Source organism: Ranitomeya variabilis, chromosome 5 (assembly GCF_051348905.1).
Source record: "Ranitomeya variabilis isolate aRanVar5 chromosome 5, aRanVar5.hap1, whole genome shotgun sequence".
Classification (NCBI taxonomy): Eukaryota; Metazoa; Chordata; class Amphibia; order Anura; family Dendrobatidae; genus Ranitomeya; species Ranitomeya variabilis.
The window spans coordinates 218924368-218947422 of NC_135236.1; the positions used below are offsets into that span (position 1 = coordinate 218924368).

The window sequence follows — 23055 nt, forward strand, 5'->3', positions numbered from 1 at the left end:
TTAAAGGGGACCAGTCATGTCCTTAAAAGCTATTAACCTGCACATTATAGCATTCTAAAGCTGTGAAACCGCCGCACCAAGAGCCTGGCTATGGGGAGGGAAATCACTTTATTTCTGCAGCAGCCACGGACTTTCAGTCATAGACGTGAGATGTGCGGCCGGCGTAGTTTCAGTCACTGCTCAGTACACAGTGAGCGGCAGCTGTATCCCCGTCCCGGCATTGACTGACAGCTGTATCTGTACAGATACACTGCTGAGCTGACTGTCAGTGCTGGGGCATGATTCAAGCCACCACACACTACATACTGAGCGATGACTGAAGCCTCTATGACTGAAAGCTGGAGGCCGCCAGGAGGATTAGGCTATGTTCACATGTTGCGTTTTTGCAGGTTATTAATTATAGGGGGACCCAACGTCTTTTTTTTTTTTTTGGGGGGGGCTCGCCATTTTAATAACCAGTAAAGACTAAGTATACAGTTGTGAGCTGATGTTAATAGCCTGGGAAGCTCCATGGGTATTACCCTCTTTCCAGGTTATAAACTTGGTTATTATTTTTTTTTTTAATGTCACAAATCTTAAGCAAACATTCATAAAATGTGTCTAAATCCTGTTCTTCTTAAAGGCACACCAACGTATTATTCAAGATTTAGGGCAAAGCCTCAAGGGGTAATGATGGACTCACGGTGTGGTTAAAAAAAAACAAAAAAAAACCCTGCTAAATAATATGCAGCCAAAAATCGCACTGTCAAAACTAATTTTCTATGTAAAAAAAAACCAAAAAAAAACATGCAGTCAACGGCATGAGTTTTCTAACAGCATCATGTGGTCTTACCCTTACAAACTGATGTGCATGGTTCTACATTTTACTGCAAATAATTATTAAATCTGGCCCACAGTAGACTAAATATCCTTTTGTCGTAAAAAACGTGCAAATGCATTGATTAATGTATTCCAGTTAGTATTCCACAGGAAATAATCTATTGAAATAATTGTACAATATTCATATGTTCACTATGTCAACGGTGTGAAGGAAGCAAAGAAGTGGTCGCAGCACTGGACCAAAAAAATTTTGCAGTCATTACCTGACAAACATATGGCATCTCCCCAGGTTTATGACTGTCTTTCATATGTTGTAAAAGAATCTGTTCAGAATCAAATGATAATTCACAGATCTTGCAAATGGCTGGAATAAAAACAAAATGATTGTTATAGGGGACAGTTTTCTAGAAAGAAGAAAATATTTGATCTTACTCTATAGCGAGCTGAGCATTTTACTAGAGGATCCCATTTATTTTCATACATACAGAATACAACTTGGTTGGAACGGAAAACAGACAACTTTCTGCAGGTAAGTACTAAGCTAACTTGACAATGTAATAGTGTCCTGAGCTTTCACAATGCACGCAATGCACTGCTATCTATTATAACTGGAAATTGCTTCGGATTCTGAATGTTACCCATGTTTGGTGCAAACTAAAGCAACACATTTTTACTTTAGTTAAGGGATTATTCCCATCATTAAAAGTCATCTCCTTTACACAACATAGATCATTTCCTAATTGTTGGGGCTATGACAAATGGACACGCACCAAAGTTATCACCTATCCTGAGAGACACTGCTAACGGTCAGTGCTCAGAATAACCTTTTATGTAAGCCATCACCCAAGGACTAGAATGTGAACAACTGTATGGCTCTGTTCACATTCAGTTTGAGCCATCTCTCAGGTATGCATTGGGAGCATTCGAGTCTTCTGTTGGATGGACTATATAAGTTGTGAGACATATTGGCAGAAGTCACCTAAAGGACCCCACAGAAAAAGAAAAAAAAAAAAGTTCATTTTTACATTTGTCAAAATGAATCAGGCATAGTACAGTAACAATTTTCATTCGCCCATGGCCAATACCAACGATTAGATCATTCACTGTTCTTTATTGTTCTGCCACCGCTTTTGTCCCCACACGGCTAGGCATCTGCCTGTCCATCATGATATATACTGTGTGTTGGCTGCCAATAGGGAGCCACAAATCTCTTGCCTATCCATTGTGTCTAAATCTATACTGTGCTGCTGCTGTGAACCCTACCCTGCTCAGGGCAAATACATCTAAATCGGAAACTGCTACCAAAAAAGTGATAACTGCTTGTAAAAAAATAAATAAATAAATAATGATTGCTTCTTTGTTTTCTAAACAAGCCTGTTGCTGCTCCCAAAAAGGGATACATTTTTGGACCAATGATTTTCAAAGATGGCTTTTGTATATCCCCTGTGTATAAATATCAGTGGCTCAGTAATTAGCATTGCAGCCTTGCAGCGCTGGGGCCACAGTTCAAATCCAACCAAAAAAAACCATCTGCAAGTATTTTGTATGCTCTGCCCATGTTTGCGCGTGATTTCCTTGGGGCACTCAGTTTTCCTTCCACACTCCAAAGACATACTGATAGGGATTCTAGATTGTGAGCCCCAATGGGGACAGTGCTGATGTCTGCAAAGCACTTTGGAATTAATGGCGATTTATAAGTGAGTAAAATAAATAGCAGGCATCTACCCTCCAAAGGGACCAACAGAGCCCAAGAGCCCACACAACACTTACCTTTCCACGCCCCTGCCTTTTCTGCTGAAAGAAGGAAGATATAAATGTGCCTTGGCACACCTGTAACTTACAGATCCTGTGCCAATCTATACAGGGCAATATTTTCCTACAAGAAGCAATTATTGCTAGACGCTCTGACAGGACTAAGAGTTGTGTTCTGGGACACAGACTGTCCTGTTGAATCTGGGACATTTGGAAGCCGCACTAGAGATGCTCAAATCCCAGTTTTTCTAATTCAAAAGATCAAATCCTAGTTTTGAGCACCACTGTCAAAGAATTAGCGTTAAACTTGTACTCAGCAATTTTCAATATATGTATTAAAAAATAAGAAAACTATTCCAATGAAATTTGAATCAACCATCAGATATATTGAAAATAAAGACAAAAGGACATGAACAAAACTAGTGTTTCTGTTCAAACCATACCAAAAATCATGAGAGAAGATACTGTGAAGACATGTCTTACTTGTAGATTCATACAAAGTGTGAGAACTCTCAATGTGGCACTGCAGCTGGAACGGAGTGGAAAACTGGCGGTAACAGTGGTGGCAGGTGGTGTGGTTTTCCCAACTTTCTGTACTTTGCTTCTCAAGCTCCAAATGATGTTTCATGTGGTTCATGAATCTACCATACACAGACAAGAACAGGTGCATTATTGGTAACATTGCATGCTGAAACAACAGCAAAAGTAGAAAAAAAAAAAATGTATCTCATACCAAAGTAAAACAAAAAAAAACAAAAGTAGATTTACATCATAAATACACAGAAGTCTGTATACACCTTCACTTTTTCAGTAACATAGAAGAAACATGAACATATAATGCAATAAACATGTGCAATTAAGGGACTGTGCATTACTGCAACCCTTTACTTACATTAAAAGGTGATGTCCAGGTTTATCATGAAGTCTGCAGTCACAAATGCAGACTTGCACAAGCTATGAGGATTCTTCAGTGCTGGAGGCGAGGCAAAGCAGTCATCTGGCCACAAGTATGTGTACTCCTGGCCACATTCTGATAAGACGCGCACGGCCTCACTTGTAATAATGCGCATGTCTAGGCGGAATGTGGCCAGAAGTTTGCATATCGCATACTTAGGGTACGTGTCCACGGTCAGGATGGCCGGCGGTATCGTCGGAGCGGCGAAGCCGCTCAGCGCTAAGCCTCGCCCCCTTTCTGGGACGCGATGATGCCGGATGTGTTAACTGTACACATCCGGGATCGCACCCTCGCATAGCGCCCTGTGATATTACTTGCGGCGACGCAGCGTCGCCGCAGGTAGCACGGACATGCTGCGATCTGAAAAGACGCGCAGCATGTCCGGAGTCGCAGGGAAGTCGGATGCGTGTTTCCACGCATAGTGGACACGGGATTTCATAAAATCCCCTCCACTATGCTGGAACATCTGGACGCTGCGTGTTTGACGCTGCAGCTCTGCGCAGCGTCAAACAAGCAGCGTTTACTGATCGTGGACACATACCCTTACAGTCACGTCACCAATTGGTCTCGCCAGTGGCTCTAGAGAATCCTCATAGCGCACGTTGTGAGGATCCACAAGCCTGAGTTACTTTAGCCTTTCCAGGAAAAACCTGGACAACCCTTCTTAAACATATTTAGGTATTGATAGTTTGTACAAAAGAAACAAGTGGTTTTTACATGGTTGAAAGTATCAAGCACTTAAAAGATAACTTTTTGTTCTTATTTTATTCCCGCTTCTCCCAAGTATACAGATTTATTTATTTATTTTTTTAAAATCAGTCATACAGTTTTAAACCCCCCATATCTCTTGAACCTCGGAGCGGATTTAAATGAAATCAAAAGCAGATAACACAGTGGAGCAGCAGGAATAAAATAAAGCAGAATGAAAAACTGGCCATTTTTGACAAGGGATAAGTCTCGCTTAGAAACGTGCAATAATAAAGTACTGCTTTTTAACTCGGGTGCTGGTGAAGACAATTCAGTATACTTTGGAGTAAACTTGATGCAGAAATTTGTGGGTTAAAATTAAAACAAAATTTCGTAGGCTGATGACCAAAGCAAACTGTTAAGTGTTCTGGAAAAACAAAATGTTTGACAACACTTGAAGGTTGATTATTGGGAAATCAATGCAAAATGTATTTTCCACCTACAGATCAGAAACCTGACTTTAGAGAGCATGATTTATCTAGTCTTGGGGCACAGGACTGGACTCAAGAATTTCCTTGTGTAGTACTACATATGAAGTTACACCACGATTATTTTATAAAATGTTATTTTTCATAGTTTTCTTTATCGGAAATTCAGTTAAAATTAAGCAAACTACTGAGAAGAAACTAAACATGCAGTAGTTGTGAGATTTCCGCAAAAACACTTGGCGAATAGTCAATGCAGCACAAAATGGCAAAAAGATACACTTTAAAGGGGTGCTCTCGAATTGGAAAGTTATCTCCCATCCAAAGGATAACATTCCAATCGCTGGGGGTCCAACTGCAGTAGCCCCTACCAATCCAGAGAATCAGGGCGAGCCATGCCCTGCCTAAATGGAACGAAAGTCGATCATGCACACTGCCTTTCTATTCATTCTAATGGAGCGCTAAGATCAGACAGTCTTGGAATCAGTAGGGGTAAAGACTACATATAATATTCCAAGTTAAACCAACATTGGCACCAGAGAAGTGAAAGTAGTATAGATACTAGAATAATCATACAAAAATTTACTAGACTAATCATACAACACTAGTCAAAATTAAAATTTATATAGTCCTGTGCTATTTTACATGGGGAAAAGACAGCAGCCAAAAAGTCATGACTGACAAGTCTTGAATGCATACATTAGTTCCCTGCTGTTTGCAAGACAAATTGCCTCTGCCTCAACCTGCATCTTTGCTTCTAAGTGTATGTAATAGCGATTTTAATGTCTGCAATTACATGAAGCTTTTGTTTTCCTTAATGATACTAGCAAAGGCAAATCTGTTCATTTTAGCTTGCAGACTGTGCCCTTTGTAGACTTAAGCCATTCTTCAGCTTCTCATTCTGCCATTTCAGCTTCTCTTTGCCGGTCTGTATGCGGAAGAACTATGACCTTCACTGCCAAGCAGAGGTCCTGAGACAAACCTGTCTCCCTAATGAAGACGATCACAATGTCCTTTTTCTGCTGATTTAGAAACCAGAAGTTATTCAATCAAAACTGCACAATCAAATAGCAGCTTTTATCACAGGCAAAAATACAACAATTATTCATGTGTAGTCCCCAAACAGACTTGTGCTGATTACTGGGAAATGTAATTAATCTGAATGGCAGAGTGCAACACAAGCGACTTTTACTTGTAATGAAGATGATTTACTGACCACAGTGGGGTCACTTATGAGATCTGACATTATGCCCTTTAACCAGCAGCAGCTATACTAGATAATTCATATACCAGGAAAGTTATGCTCCTCACTGGCTGTCCACACTAGCTATGCGACAATCATTTGGTATGTGGGAATTTACCATTTATGATAAAAACATAGCTCTGCGTGGTTTCATATGTTTACCAGCTTTATTGAGCATACATTTCATGCCGCAAATTTAATTGAAGTTTATACTATCTTTATTTGGTTAGGTGCCTGATATACAGCACTGTGCAGAAGTTTTAGGTGGGTGTGGAAAAAATGATGCAAATTAAGAATATCTTAAAATAAAGATAATGTTTGTTAATTGCTAAAAGCGCAAGTGAATGAAAAAAAGAGAAATATAAATCAAATCCAAAATTTGGTGTGACCGCCTTTTGCCTTCAAAACAGCATCAGTTCTTCTAGGTACACCTGCACACAGTTTTTGAAAGAACTTTCCAAGGAGGTTGATCCAAATATCTTGGAGAACAGATCTTCTGTGGGTGTAGGCTTGTGGAAATCTGTCTCTTCGTGTAATCCCATACAAAAATATTTAGAATTGAGAGTCCTCAGTGGTTGATACCTTTTAATGGCTAACTGAAAAGTAAATTGCAAGCTTTCTAGACTACTCAGGTCTCTTCATCACGCATAATAGAATAATGCAAAATCTTAAGAATCACATATTTATACACAACAGGACACAAGAATAATGTAACATAAGACAAGTGACGTGAAGCAGAACTATCACTATGGGGAGAGTGAGAAACAGTTGTGGCCATAAATATTGGAACAATTCATAGATAACGAGTGTGAATGTTTTATTGTCTTCTGATTGGGTCTGGTTCTGTGTTGTGATGGTCTGAGGAGCAAATTCCTTAATTGATGTAAAAAGACATAAATCCGTGTGACACATTCATTCCTGCACTGAGAGTGTCAAAGGTTGTCATCAGTTTATACTCTCAGACCCATCTGTCTCTCTGAGATTTGAAGTTACTTTTTAATACAAGTAATCTCATGTCCATAATGCTATGATTTGGGATACAAAAAGGTTTTGCCACAGGTAGATCCATTCTTTTTTCTCTTATTGTGTGGCGGTGAGAATTCATCTTTGTTCTAAGCTTTTGCCCTGTCTCCCCAACATACAGACCCCCAGTTGGACATTTAGTACATATTTCAGCTGCATCACATCTAATGTGGTGTACTTAATTATACCTGGGATCTTGTAGTCCTGATGTGAGTTGGGGGATCTTTATCTTGTCCGTGGTCATTATAAATGGACAGGTTTTACATTTTTCCTGGTTGCAAGGAAAGGTCCCTGCAGCTGTTGGAGAGGACAGGGAGCTTCTAACAATGATACTTCTTAGATTTGGGGGCTGCCTAAAACACAGTAGTGGGGGGTCTGGAAATATGGATTGTAAGCGGGCATCTTTTTGTCGTAAAGGTTGTAATTTCAGTGCAGCTCCCCTTAGCACCTCCAGATTTGGGTTGCAGGTGACTACTAGAGGTTCCCGGTTATTTTCTTCTTTAGCCTTGTAATGTAGCAGGTGATTCCTTGATATTCTGGTGGCTCTTGTAATCTGGTTTTCAATTGTTCTTGGATGGTAGCCCTGATTCAAAAAGGTCTTTCTGAGGCGACCAAGGTGTTCATCTCTATCCATGGGGTTGGAACATTTAAGATTGTATCTGATGGCTTGGCTGTAGACAATAGAGTTTGTGTTTTGGATGAAAACTGTCCCATTTAAGGTACAGTATGTTGGATGGTCGATTGGCTTCTGATACAAGGATGTCTCTATTTCGATGTTCTGTAGCTTAATGATGGTGTCAAAAAAGTCAATTTCAGTGCAGGAGTAGTTGAGCGCTAAGTTAATGGTGGGATGAAATTGATTAAACTGTTCATGGAGTGTCTTTAGCTGTGGCTCAGACTCAATCCAGATGATTAAAATATCATCAATGTAGCGGTAGTAGGCCAGAGGCCTGATGGGCTATGAGGACAAAAAGTCACTTTCAAGCTTGGCCATGAAAAGATTTGCATACTGTGGAGTCATTTTACTTCCCATTGCTGTGCCAGTCTCCTGTGGATATATCTTGTTGTCAAATTCAAAGTAATTGCGGGTGAGGATGAATTTTATAAGTTTCACCACAGAATCAGAATCAGTCCCTGTGTTTTCAATGAAGAATTTGAAGGCATTTAATCCATCCTTGTGTGGGATATTAGAGTACAAAGTACTGCAGTGCGCAGGCGCCGGGAAAGGTCAGAGAGGCCAAGCGCCTGCGCACTGCAGTACTTTGCTCTGCCCTCAACAGGGCAGACAAAGTACGCCTGCGCCGGAGCCGCAGCGTGTAGACAAGAAAAGGACGTCATCGTAAAAAGATAGGAGGCGCTGGACCGGACCGTGACGCCCATTGGACCCGAGCCGCAGTGGGACCGCCCCTGGGTGAGTATAATCTAACTTCTTTTTCTCATCTTTCAGGATACATCGGGGGCTTATCTACTGCATTACAGAATGCTGTAGATAAGCCCCTGATGCCGGTGGCTGCAGCTCATCTTCGATTTTTGGGGTGACAGGTTCCCTTTAACATATTATTCTACAGGGTGGGGAATGTTTATGGATAAACTTACATAAAATGTGAATGGTTGGTGATATCAACTTCCTGTTTGTGGCACATTAGTATATGTGAGAAGGGAAACTTTTCAAGATGGGTGGTGACCATGGCGGCCATTTTGAAATGGGAAGTGGGTCATGTGACATCAAACTTAACTTATTGAGAATTTCACAAGAAAAACAATGGCGTGCTTGGTTTTAACATAACTGTATAAGTTTCTCTTTGTTTATAGCCGTGGACATGTCGCAGAGGTTAACACATGAGGAGCGGATAGAAATTGTGTTGATGTCTGGTGAACGCAGTACCCGGGTCATTGCAGCAGATTTCAATGCAAGACATCCTACGCAAGAAACTGTCACCATTCCCATACTATTTAGGTGTATCCATATTAATGGCCCACCCAAAAAAGTTTGCCTCATCACTGAACATAATGATCTTTTCAAACTGAGGGTCCTGTTCCAATTTTAGTTTTGCCCATTCTGCAAATTCAGCGCGCCGATCTGGCATCAGTCGAACATCCCTTCGGCGGATATTAGCTACTCACAAATGGCACCCTTACAAAATCCAGCTGCTGCAGCATCTCAACGAGGATGACCCAGATCAGCGCGCATCATTCACATGTCAATCTTTTGTTGTTCATGTGCTGACAGACAGAAACACAGACAGATTATAACTAGTGATGAGCGAATATACTCGGTACTTGAGATTTCCCGAGCACGCTTGGGTGTCCTCTGAGTATTTGTAAGTGCTCGGAGATTTAGTTTTCATTGCTGCAGCTGAATGATTTACATCTGTTAGCCAGCATAAATACATGTGGGGGTTGCCTGGTTGCTAGGGAATCCCCACATGTAATCAAGCTGGCTAAGAGATGTAAATCATTCAGCTGCTGCAAGGAAAACAATCTCCGAGCACTTACAAATACTCGGAGGACACCCGAGCATGCTCGGGAAATCTCGAGTAACGAGTATATTCGCTCATCACTAATTATCTTTGAGGATATCCAAAGGAGATTTTTTTCTGCAAATGAATGGATTCGCAAAAATAAATGCACAGTACTTAGATTCCTTCCGTATCAGTGTGTATCTATTTTCCACTTACTGGTTGAAAAAAATAACAAAAAAGAGGCTTTGTTTTACTAATATGCAAAAAAATAAAAAATATGACACACAAATGTTAAAAACGGTAAAAAAGACAGAGCAGAAATGCATGAAAATCAGACTCTGCATACTGATGAAAATCATCCACTTTTTCCAGATGAAAAAAGTCAGTGGTTTCCAGTCTCAAATCCATACATAAAGAGAAACTGTTGTGTGCCTAAAGTCGCCCCAAAGTGCAACCATTAGGTTACCTATGGCCTATTCTCACATTTTAATGAAGTTTTCATGTCCCTAACAAATGCTTACTTCTGTGCTAAAACAAATTCTAATACATCTGTCATCATATAGACTATTAAAACATACATTTTATTCCTTTACATTAAAAATGCACAGCAAACAAACTAGCTATAATATGCCAGACCAGGCTATACAAAATCGGTCAGAAAAATAGTTATGATAGTATACCAAGGAATTCTGTAATGCTGTAGATAAGCCCCCGATGTATCCTAAAAGATGAGAAAAAAAAAAGGTTATATTATACTCACCTGGGCGGGCCGTCCGATCCGATGGGTGTCGCGGTCCAGGGCCTCCCATCTTCATAGGATGACGTCCTCTTGTCTTCACGCTGCGGCTCTGGCGCAGGCGTACTTTGTCTGCCCTGTTGAGGGCAGAGCAAGTACTGCAGTGCGCAGGCGCCGGGAAATGTCAGAGAGGCCCAGCAGGGCAGACAAAGTACGCCTGCGCCAGAGCGTGAAGACCAGAAGAGGACATCGTCTGATGATGATAGGAGGCGTCGGACCGGACCAGCAGCGGGACCGCCCCTGGGTGAGTATAATCTAGCCTCTTTCTCATCTTTTAGGATACATCGGGGGCTTATCTACAGCATTACACAATGCTGTAGATAAGCCCGATGCCGGTAGGCTTACTTCACCCTCGATTATGGGGGTGACAGATTCCCTTTAACTAACCTTATTGATCCCTAATGCACTCCTACCTAACTGCGGAGGTTGACACCCTATCTTGAACACAAACTGGAGCCCCCGCTCGACGGCGGCTGACCCTAGATACACCCTGTTGTTCCCTGTCTACAATGCCTAATCATTCCAACAAAACTATATCCACCAGGATGCCTATATATACCCTGATGCAGTGTAATAAAGAGGGAACAAACAAGGGAACAATAGGACGGGTGGTGGTGGTTATGAAATTGGTAGAGGGTAGGGTTTTTGCAAAAGCACCAAGAGGTAATAATGACAGACTCAGATAGAGGACCTCTGTCCAAAAATATTTGGTAAAATACATCTCCTACAAACCATTCAAATGACCAACAGGCAGATCACTGCCAACAAAAGATTAATCTACTGAACAGTAAGGAAAACATATCACTCCAGGGATTAGCAGTGGGCTTTAAACGGATGTAACTAGCCATCAGATATCCCCAATCAATTATCCCTACTAGTGATGAACGAGTATACTCGTTACTCTGGTTTCCCCGAGAATGCTCAGGTGGTCTCCAAGTATTTTGGCGTGCTCAGAGATTTAGTTTTCGGCGCCGCAGCTGCATGATTTGCGGCTGCTAGACAGGCTGAATACATGTGGGAATTCCCTAACAAACAGGCAAACCCCACATGTATTCAGCCTGTCTAGCAGTCGCAAATAAATCTGTGTGTATATACACACAGATTTTGTGCACGGACTGTATTGTGGTTTGTATTTCCATAGATTGCCAGATCTTTTAAGCAAATATTCTGCACTTATGGTAGAAATTCAATTATACATTTCATGTCCCACTGATGTCATTAACCCCTTCATGACCTTGGGATTTTCCGTTTTTCCTTGTTCGTTTTTTGTTCCCCTCCTTCCCAGAGCCATAACTTTTTTATTTTCCCGTCAATTTGGCCATGTGAGGGCTTATTTCTTGCGGGACGAGTTGTACTTTTGAACGACATCATTGGTTTTATCATGTCGTGTACTACAAAACGGGGAAAAAATTCCAAGTGTGGTGAAATTGCAAAAAAAGTGCAGTCCCACACTTGTTTTTTGCTTGGCTTTTTTTGCTAGGTTCACTAAATGCTAAAACTGACCTGCCATTATGATTCTTCAGGTCAGTACGAGTTCATAGACACCTAACATGACTAGGTTATTTTTTATCTAAGTGGTGAAAAAAAAATCCAAACTTTGCTATATAAAAAAATAAAAATAAAAAAATGCGCCATTTTCCGATACTCGTAGCGTTTCCATTTTTCATGATCTGGGGTCTGGGCTTATTTTTTGCGTGCCGAGCTGGCGTTTTTAATGATAGCATTTTGGTGCAGATACGTTCTTTTGATCGCCCGTTATTGCATTTTAATGCAATGTCGCGGCGACCAAAAAAACGTAATTCTGGCGTTTCTAATTTTTTTCCCGCTACGCCGTTTAGCGATCAGGTTAATGCTTTTTTTTGCGGCGATACCAAATATGTGTAGGTTTGATTTTTTTTTTAATTGATTTATTTTGATTGGGGTGCAAGGGGGGTGATTTAAACTTTTATATATATTTTTTTTTTTCACATTTTTTTTTACTTTTTTTTAACTTTTGCCATGCTTCAATAGCCTCCATAGGAGGCTAGAAGCAGGCACCACTCGATCGGCTCTGCTACATAGCAGCGATCTGATGTTCGCTGCTATGTAGCAGAATTGCAGGTGTGCTGTGAGCGCCGATCACAGGGTGGCGCTCACAGCTGCTGGGGATCAGTAACCATAGAGGTCTCAAGGACCTCTATGGTTACTATTCTGAAGCATCGCCGACCTCCGATCATGTGACGGGGGTCGGCGATGCGATCATTTCCGGCCGCCCGGCCGGAAGCGGTAGTTAACGTATTTTCCGGCGTATAAGACGACTTTTTAACCCCTCAAAATCTTCTTAAAAGTCGGGGGTCGTCTTATACAAAAGGCACATATTCACCGGCCCTATAAGATGACATACGGCGTATAAGAAGACCCCCGACTTTTAAGAAGAATTTATATTTTAACTGGAAAAGTTGGGGGGTCGTCTTATACGCCCAGTCGTCTTATATGCCGGAAAATACGGTAAATGCCGCTGTCTGCATTTGACAGCGACATTTAACTAGTTAATAGGCGCGGGCGGATCGCGATTCTGCCCGCGCCTATTACAGGCACATGTCAGCTGTTCAAAACAGCTGACATGTCCCGGCTTTGATGCAGGCTCACAGCCGGAGCCCACATCAAAGCGGGGCTTCTGACCTCGGACGTACTATCCCGTCCGAGGTCAGAAAGGGGTTAAGTTTACTGTACTTGTTACAATTAGAATAAAGTAACTTTGTTACCACATAAAATTGCTACTTTTCTACTTCAATATATCAGTATAGTGTGTGTGCATACTGTTTATATACTACTTTGCCTTTGCATTCCAGACATCATGCAGGCAGTAATCAACTAGGATGCCAAAGGCCCACTAGTAACATCAACTCCAGGGCCCCACTTTTCAGCTACATGCAAATAGGACTTTATCCTCATTCACAAATTTGTATAGTAATAAACGGATTGATTGATTGTTAAGTATTTAAGATGCAGGGTTTGTCTGTACATAGTGAATCAAGTGCATTGTATCAAATACTGCTCATATAAGAGGGTGGTTGCCCAAAGTCTGCACAGTGACCCACCAGAGGCTATTCCTGTGGGCCAGTCCGAGCCTGCATGCAGGTATATACCACAAAGTTTGATTGTTCAGATATTAGTGTACAGCGAATTCTCTCTCTTCAATGATTACACACCTATAATAACCTGGGGACTCTTGGCACTTACTTTATATTGTTCTTGAGAAGTTTTTGACAGCTAAAACACTTGAATGTGGTGTGAGTCTTCTCTTCTTGATGTATCAGCTGATAATCTCCAGAATAGCTTCCATAATAAAATTCACTAACAAGCATGACCAACTTTCCTCTTTCAATATCTTCCACTGAACTTAGTGGTTTGGAAGCATCAGGGTTTATTACTCCATGGAATAAAATCTGCATTTTCTCTGGACAACAATACTGTAATATAAAAAGAAATGGAGATTTAAGGGCTCAAAATTGTATGGAGGAGAAAAAAAAATATTCAAATCAGTCCCCCCAAAATCTACATAGCCTCTATTTAGGACATGTCACGAACATCAGGTCAGTAGGGGTTTGACTCTGGGACTCCCCGCCAATCTGCTAGGTGAAAAGGTTATGACTAATGTATCTACGAGAATTCTGTAGCCTGTTCAGTCAGCTTATTAGCTAGGGTGACAAGACAGATTAAATCACGCAACTGCAAAAACAAAGTTGGAAAGTAGCACAGGTGGAATTGTGGAGCTCTGTGAATAAACAGAATTCCACCTTTGTCACTTCAATCTAGTATTGTCCCAATCTGCACTAGGAGTGACACCAGCTCTTCCAAGAAGTAGCAGACGGTGCACAAAAAAATGAAGCATGTGACATTTTAAAAACGCCAATCCTCAGTAATATCACCCACTAGTTTGGAAAGGACACTGCCTAAATAACCATGAACCATGAGCTTCATGAAACAGGCTTGTGCCAGCTGCTCAACCTTGGAAATCAAAGATCACCATTCAGTGCTAGGTAGGAGATTGAGTGGTCAGCCTATTCACAGACAAGGGCCAGGCTTCCTGCAGTTAGTACCAAATTAAAAAAATCTTACCTTTTAACAATCTTCACGGCATCGGCTTGTACATGTACACCGCAAGTCGGAAGGGAGTGCACAGAGTGGGCTCATGAGCTGAGCCCACCCCATACTCGGCAGGTTATGACTGTGTCCTACAGCCACGACCTGCCTCTAACAATCGTGGGTGGAGCGATTGTCATGAGGATTTTATACTCCAAACTAAGGGCATGTATGGAAAGGAACTTTATGTTGATTTTGCTGTTTTAGATAACTCCATAATTTAAATTGTATATTAATAACTTGTAAGTGCAGTGGGTAGGCTTTGCACTTGCTCCGGTCTTTCTGTCTTTTACTTGCCCACTACCTGCCTCCTGTCTGACAGGTCTCATGTTTTAGTGACCTGTCAATTAGAGACAGGAAGCAGGGAGCGGGTGAGGAAAAATAGAGGCACAGGAGAGCTGTAAGTGGAGAGCCCACTCCACTGCACTTGTAGGTCATCAGCATACAATTTGATGGGTTCCTCTAAAAGAACAAATCTCATGATTTCTACAAGAAAGGTGAGGATTTAAAGCACCTCTACATTCATGTTCTTAGCTTGGGGTATACAATCCTGATAACAGGTTACTGTATCAATAACATTACCTGACAACAAAGACAATTGTATGCTTCACACACAGTGATAACAGTGTGCAATAGGCCACTTCTTGTTCCAGCATGAATGTGCCCCAGTGCAATTGTGTGAGATTCACACAAACTCTCGTTACCACAGAAACTCACGTTTGTGTGGATCTCACCTTAATGCACATGGACACATTCATGAAACATATATAGATAATAATACACAGTGTCAATATAATATAGACACACGTGTCCACATAAGGGGATTAAATCAGAAGGTTCAGTGGATCAAAGCATGTGAAACATAGAGAAAGAATGCACATGGAAGAACCAATAGGTAGAAAAAAAAAAAATATATATACACTTTATTAAATTCTTTTTGTTTAAAAAGTTGGGTGGAAGTTGTACAAGATGAGAAGGGTAATCAAACAGTGATGACAACCAAAGATGTGGAACGTACAAAGGTAAGTTCAAAATGCACGTGCCACGAAATGCACGTAGGGGACGTGGCGCCGCACGCCTCAGGTAATGACATACCAGCTTTATGTTCCTTCTGCCCTCTTGTTTTTTCTCTTACCTACAGTCATGTTCACTAGTGGTTTTATTTCTTTCACTTGTTGATCAGGTACTTACCTCACATGCATGTGAACTTTTACTTGTCATATAGGCATTTTGAACTTACCTCTTTATCTTTGACCTGCGGTTCCACATCTTTGGTTGTCTTCACTGTTTGAATACCCTTCTCGGCTTGTACAACTTTCCCCCACTTTTTTAAACAAAAGAATTTAATAAAGTATATTTTTATCTACCTATTGGTTCTTCCATGTGCGTTCTTTCTCTATACGGTTCAGGGGCACATTCATGCTGATGTTAGGCCCACTGAACACTTTTGGAATCACAATGCTGAGTGTGCACACGTCATCCAACATCAGTGACCAAATTCACAAAACCTCTATTGGCTGAACTGGCACAAGTTCCCAGACACATTTCAAAATCTGGAGAAAAGTTTATTTTTAAAAGAGTGGGGCCCTTTATAACTAACTTTTAGAGGTTGTCCACCTTGATGGACAATTTGGTTTTCACCTAAATGCATGCATTTGGGGCTGAAAGTCTTTTTTGCAATTGGGTTTCAAGAAAACTTGTGCACAGTTGGTGAAATGCAGCTCAAAAATACTGCTGTGTGAATAAGGCCTTAACTGTAGGTAAGCGGATGGCATCTTCTGAGATACCTAAGTGGCATGAATTAAAGGGTTTTTAATTTGTCCTTCCTTTTAAAGTCCATTATGTAATGACAGAGAATACAAAATTTTAAAATGTGATTACAAAACTGACAATCTCATAATATTTTTAGATTTTTGTTCTTTGTTTCTTGACTATTTGATAGCCCGAAAAAGGAAAAAAAGTCAGCGAGTATTATTACCGTCATGTGTTTCTTCATCGGCTCCAGAAGATTGAAGTGTATGTTGCACTTTGGACATGCCCGAGGGAATGGTGTTCCATTTTTTGTTGGCGTTGTGGCTGCATTAGTACCTAGATATTGGAAAGACAAGACACCTGTTAACGTATTCTTTAGAGAAATTGTTAATAGAAATCATTTTAAAATACCTTTAGCAGGAGTATTTTGCAGTAGGGTAGTTTGTGGTCTAGCAGGTGACGACATTGGGTTAGAAGTTGTAATAGATGCTGTAGCCGGCCTTTTATCTGCTATATTCTCGTTGGTTTTGGGCTTTTTTGGAGAGACATTAATCAAGTCAACAGTTGAGGGGCGTTTTTCTATTAATGCATTTTCATTTCGTCCAATGTTTGCTGCAAAGAGAAAAAAAAATGAAGACAATGAGTCAGTTTTCCATACATCATACCAAGTCATATGGACATTTCGAGTTAACCTATTGTCAGGCTTGTTTTTTGTCAATCTTTAGTAAATAATAATATATGAAAACGGTGCAGTATTTATTATAAGCACTGCTTCTCCAGCCTATAGGCTCTCTAAGTGTACAGAAATCTGGTCAGTCTCTGAAAAATATATGTTTAGTGAAAAACAGTAACTGCTGAACACACAAATAACTCCTGGACAGGGATGATATGGGGAGGGGGTTACCTGCAGTAGTTTTCCCTCAGTGTATGCAATGCTGGTGCTATGAGATGCGGGCCAGTAAAGATAATGTATCCAAAGATTATCCAACTATTAAAGCTGGATTCACTATATATATTTTATATATACACACATCTCACACCTACAGCTGTCTAAAAAATGAATGGAATTGTTTTTTTTCCTTCTTTATCATACATTTTTCTCTCTCTCGTTAAACAGGTGTAACTCTGAGTTATTGTTTTTCATGGTATCTTAAATTAGAACACTAACATGAGCTCAAATTATGTGGATTTAGTGGTCATTTCAAGCACAAAAATCCATTTTGATACCTGCTGCGTTTTGCATGAACATAGTTTGTTGTGTTTTCTGGGATTGCAGTAGTAAAGGCTGCTGAAGACCTGGTGCTAGATTGCTGAGGTTCTGTGTCATAGATGGGACTGGAGGAGTAGGTCTATGGACAAAAGTGGGAGCCGTCCTTGCTGGAGCTGAAATGGGGCGGAATTGGGGTAATGGCTGCAGTGGCCGGACTAACGGAGAGCAGCTTCCTGTAACAAATATAATATACTAAATTTACCATAGATTACTTTGGTAGAGAGTCATAAGGAGCAGTTTTTATAAACAGTTTACTAAGCTATGGACCACTGAAAAGCTGACATTTTATGAATGAAACATATATTGCATTATAATTAAAGAAGTACTCTCCAACAAAGTTTTTATCCTCTTAATATATTGCAATCATAATATTATAGCACTGTGTACTTACAATTGCTCATTTTGACCTTCTACCCAATTAATTCTTCTCTTTTTTATTAGGTCTATGACATTATGTGATTAAAAACAGACTAGTGGAATTCATCTAAGCTCTATCAAGAAACATACACACACACGCACCCCATCACGCCTGCCTTTTTATAAAACACCAGTGATTGTCTTACTGCTGTCTCTAACATCATGTCCTCCCTCTATCTGAAACTGAACCTGTCAAAAACTGAACTCCTTGTGTTCTCCCTCTACTAACCTGCCATTTCCGTGTGTGGTTCCACCATTACTCCAAAGCAACATGCCAGCTGCCTTGGGGGTCATACTTGATTCCGAGCTTTCTTTCCTTCACCTCTCAGATCCGATCATTAGCTCACCCTTATCGGCATCTCAAAAACATTTCTAGAATTCGCCCTTTTCTTACTTTCAACTCTGCAAAAACTTTTATTCATTCTCGTCTGGACTATTGTAACTCTCTCCTAAACGGCCTCCCTCTTACCAAACTCTCCCCGCTCCAATCTGTCCTGAATGCTGCTGTCAGGATCATATTCCTCACCAATCGTTACACCGATGCCTCTACCCTGTGCCAGTCATTACACTGGTTACCCATCCGCTCCAGAATCCAGTACAAAACTATTACCCTTATCCACAAAGTGCTCCATGGCTCAGCACCACCCTACATCTCCTCCCTGGTCTCAGCCTACCACCCTACCCGTGCCCTCTGTTCTGCTAATGACCTCAGGTTAGCATCCTCAATCAGAACCTGCCACTCCCGTCTCCTAGACTTTTCACGTGCTTCGACAATTCTTTGGAATGCACTACCCAGGTTAATACGATTAATCCCCCCCAGTTTTAAGCATGCCCTAAAAATGCATTTGTTCAGACTGGCCTACCACCTCAACGCATTAACCTAACTGTCCCTGTGTGGCCCATTCATATAAGTTAAACCAAAATCAGGTTCCTCACATGTTCTCATACACTTCATGCAGTTAATAGCCCTCTGTATCTGTACTGCTACATATTTAGGCTGTTATCTGGTTCATGCAGCTTTACATGAACATCCGATCCTTACACTACGGCTGGTCCGAATAACTAAAGCAATTGTTACCATCCACCTCTCGTGTCTCCCCTTTTTCCTCATAGTTTGTAAGCTTGTGAGCAGGGCCCTCATTCCTCTTGGTATCTATTTTGAACTGTGATTTTTGTTATGCTGTAATGTCTTTTGTCTGTACAATTCCCCTCTATAATTTGTAAAGCGCTGCGGAATATGTTGGCGCTATATAAATAAAATTATTATTATTTTAAAAAAAGGCTTCCTATTGTAAAGCCGACTGAAAAACACATTTTGTGCACATATCTTTAGACGATTACATAAAACCATAAAGTAATCTGTAAAATAAATAACAATCCATACCTGATGGAGTAAATGTTTGCAGACTTTGGTATTGTGTTAATGCGGTGTTTGGTTGCAATGTATACATTACATTTGAATTGCTAGAGGAAATTTGGGGAGAATTCATCATGTAACCCTGAGGGAAAAACGTACATATAAATATAGTAAAAATGACAGCAAAGAACACATAACCGGAAATATTAATAATGTCATTGTACATCAATCAGAACAGGCAGGAATCCTAAAGCATGAACCATTCACCTTCATGTTATGGTAAACCCACCCGCAGACTGGCATCTACAAGGGCATTAACAAGGTACTTTTTTATCTACTTATCAAGACCCCTATATCCGGAATCACCTGTGACAGATACCGAGGAGATCATCTGCATGGGCGCCCTCATCTTATCACAGTGGATTTGGAGTGCATACTGTATATCTCTTTTGATTACACCAATTCTACTAACGTTTTGATGAATTAACATCCCTCTAAACATTTGTACAATTGTATGACCATTTGCATACTAACCTTAGTGCATGTAAAAGATAGTAATTTATCTACCTGAAGTTCTTTACCGGTTTTGTTTAGGTTCTTACAGCTGGTTCTTCTGTGCTAATACAAACGCTGCTGCTATATCTCTACCTTTTCCTAGCATTTACAAGGATTTATGAGGACAACCATACTATTCATTTGAAGTTCCCTCTCTTTAGCTTGTTCAAATGCATCTTGGAAAACTCAGCATGCCCTGCTTTAACCCCCATAAAAAAATGGCCAAAATAGGGATGAAAATTGACAACAAAAAGACTAAATACTGAACAAATGCTAACATTAAGTCACAGTTATGGTATAAGAAATACATCATTTCTTGTCCTGGTTTATCCTTATATATTATTTCTAAACACTCTTTCGGTGATTACTTTGTATCTCTCTTCTTACTGCACCTACACAGACAAATTATACACCATTTGAAAGGTAAACTTGCCCCCTTCAGCAAGAAAATAGCCAAACAAACTACACATCCACGATGCGATCACAAAATACAGTTTAAACATTAATTTTCATAAACCTTAAGTAAGAAAAAGTGACCTGCAGGTGGCACCACACTACCACAAAGCTGCTTACAGACATCACAAACAAATCCTAACATTTGCCTTGAGAGCTTTCCAGCTTGCCGAACTCCTTGCACAGCCGATTTCAGGCACATTGGAGGATTGCACACTTCACTGAAAAGGAGTCACATATGCAAAACACATTTGTAAACATGCACTGCCTATTCAATTGCACACTTGCTCCGTTTATACTCCACCGACACACAAATGATACACCATTTCAAAGGTCAAATTACCTGCAAGTGTCATTTGCCTTGGGGTCTTTCCAGCTTGCCGAAGTGCTTACCCAGTCTATTTCAGGCAAAATCAAGGATTGCACACTTCACTGTAGGTGAGTCACATATGCAAACATGCACTGCTTTTTCGGTGATTACGTCGCCACACACACACAAAAAATACACCATTTAAAAAATAAACTTGTCCCCTTCCGCAAGAAAAGACCCAAACAAACCACAATTTCATCAATAAATACAGCTTAAACATTCATTTTCAGAAACCTGCAGAAAAAAAACAATAACCTGCAGGTGGCACCACAACCTCAAGACATTTTTTTTAGCCTCTACTTATCAAACCAATTTATGGTATTACCAATCTACATATATAAATACCTCTCTGTGTTCATCATTTCATTAAATACATTAACATTTGACCAGCCTGATGTTCCGGAAATTGTCTGCGCCCCTGAAAACAATGTGTGAAAATTTTGCACGGGCCAACTAGTCACATCCATATTTTTATTTATTTACTTATGCATGACCAAGAGTGAACAAAAAACAAAAAAACAAAAACACAGTACAAGAACAGAAAACAGTTTCTAACACGGATACACCCCGGGTATATTATTACAGAGCTAATCTGAAGGCACCTCACCCTAGGTCCACAGAAAGACACCATGAAAAAGGATGAAAAAAAAAAAAAAAAAAAAAAGACAGAGGTAAAAATGACATAGCGGTAGTAAGCGATTACTAAAGAAGATAAAGAAGTTGGTCACATTCATCTGGCAACCCACTATTCTCCATGAGGAGGACCCGATATGGGAAAGTATTGGAATTCCAGCCATTAGTAACAGGTCTTTTATGGAAATTGTCAATCAAAGCTGTATGTTCTACCATCAGCATCACTTCATTTATTTTTGAGAAGCCTAGCGAGTGTAGGAATATAATCTTTTTCTAGAGTAGTAGCATGTGTGCTTTTGTTGTGGAAAATTGGAGGATGGAATGTCTGTTTGTCAAGATGAGAATCTCGCAATGATGGAGGAGGGCCAGTACGGGTTCAGAATCAACTACAAGGTCAGTGACCTTACAAATCACTTGTTGTACCTTATCTCAGAAGGGCATAAGACGTCTACAAGACCAAAAAAAAAAAAATGTGTAGAAAAAGCACCTTCTTTATCACATCTGTAGCACAAGTGATTAGCACCCAGAAAGATAGTATGCAGGGGACCTCTACAATCGTGATAAAAGCTTAGAACTGGCTTCATGAAGGGGAGAGTGGATTGACAACATGTGTGAGAATGGAAATATGTTTCCCCTGTACGCTCAATAGAGAGCCCTTAGTCAATCTCTGATAATCTCAGAAAGCAGGGGGATAGTTGGTCTGGCGGATCGATAAGTAAAGAAACAAAAAGTAGTAACTGTTTTGAGGAACTCCAGTACCCACACAAGCTAGTTCAAAGGGTGTCGCGTCACTATAAGGCCGGCCTCACACTGGGCGTAAGACAATACGCCACGTATTATACGTCCGTACTATGGCCGTAATACGGAGAAATGTTCCCAAAATATTGATCCGTAGTCAGGGTGTTTCAGCGTATTTTGCGCATGGCATCCTCCGTATGTAATCCGTATGGCATCCGTACTGCGAGATTTTCGCGCAGGCTTGCAAAACCGACATCTAATGGATTTATGTGCTCAAATGTTCGGGAAAACATATATACAGTATATATATATATATATATATATATATATATATATATATATATATATATATATATATATATATCATTGAGACACATATATATATATATATATATATTCTGTATTTAGATTTCATTCAGCGCGATATGTGTTAAAAGCCGGTAATTCAATTGCCGGCTTCTCATTTCTCCTGCACAAACCCGACAGGATATGAGACATGGTTTACATACAGTAAACCATCTCATATCCCCATTTTTTTTGCATATTCCACACTACTAATGTTAGTAGTGTGTATGTTCAAAATTTCAGCGCTGTAGCTGCTGAAATAAAGTGTTAAATTGCTGAAAAAATTGGCGTGGGCGCCCGCGCAATTTTCTCCGCCAGAATGGTAAAGCCAGTGACTGAGGGCAGATATTAATAGCCAGGAGAGGGTCCATGGTTATTGGCCCCCCCGTGGCTAAAAACATCTGCCCCCAGCCACCCCAGAAAAGGCACATCTGGAAGATGCGCCTATTCTGGCACTTGGCCACTCTCTTCCCACTCCCTGTAGTGGTGGGATATGGGGTAATGAAGGGTTAATGCCACCTTGCTATTGGAAGGTGACATTAAGCCAGATTAATAATGGAGAGGCGTCAATTATGACACCTATCCATTATTAATCCAATTGTTGGAAAGGGTTAAAAAACACACACACACACACATTATTTAAAAGTAGTTTAATGCAATAAACACAGCGGTTGTTGTAATAATTTATTGTTCTCTCAATCCATCAGGAACACCCTCGCTTGGAAAAATAATAAACGCACAAGATACATACCTTCTGGTGAACCGTCTCGTCCCACGAAGTAATCCATCTGAAGGGGTTAACTAATATTACAGGCAGG

The 23055-nt window shown here is 40.5% G+C and overlaps 1 protein-coding gene across 2 annotated transcripts in view; it reads right to left on the minus strand.

The window, feature by feature from the left end:
- ZNF280D (zinc finger protein 280D) overlaps positions 1-23055 on the minus strand; it is a 114237-nt gene that overhangs the window by 36049 nt on the left and 55133 nt on the right. Inside the window, exons 5-11 of one of the 2 annotated variants that reach the window (XM_077263803.1) lie at positions 19171-19285; positions 17327-17542; positions 16511-16711; positions 16326-16435; positions 13445-13674; positions 3055-3212; positions 1083-1183 (exon numbers count right to left, since the gene is read on the minus strand). In XM_077263803.1, the coding sequence (XP_077119918.1) occupies positions 1083-1183; positions 3055-3212; positions 13445-13674; positions 16326-16435; positions 16511-16711; positions 17327-17542; positions 19171-19285 (1131 nt within the window). The remainder of the gene's footprint in view (positions 1-1082; positions 1184-3054; positions 3213-13444; positions 13675-16325; positions 16436-16510; positions 16712-17326; positions 17543-19170; positions 19286-23055) is intronic. The other variant, XM_077263804.1, reaches the window with a different exon arrangement.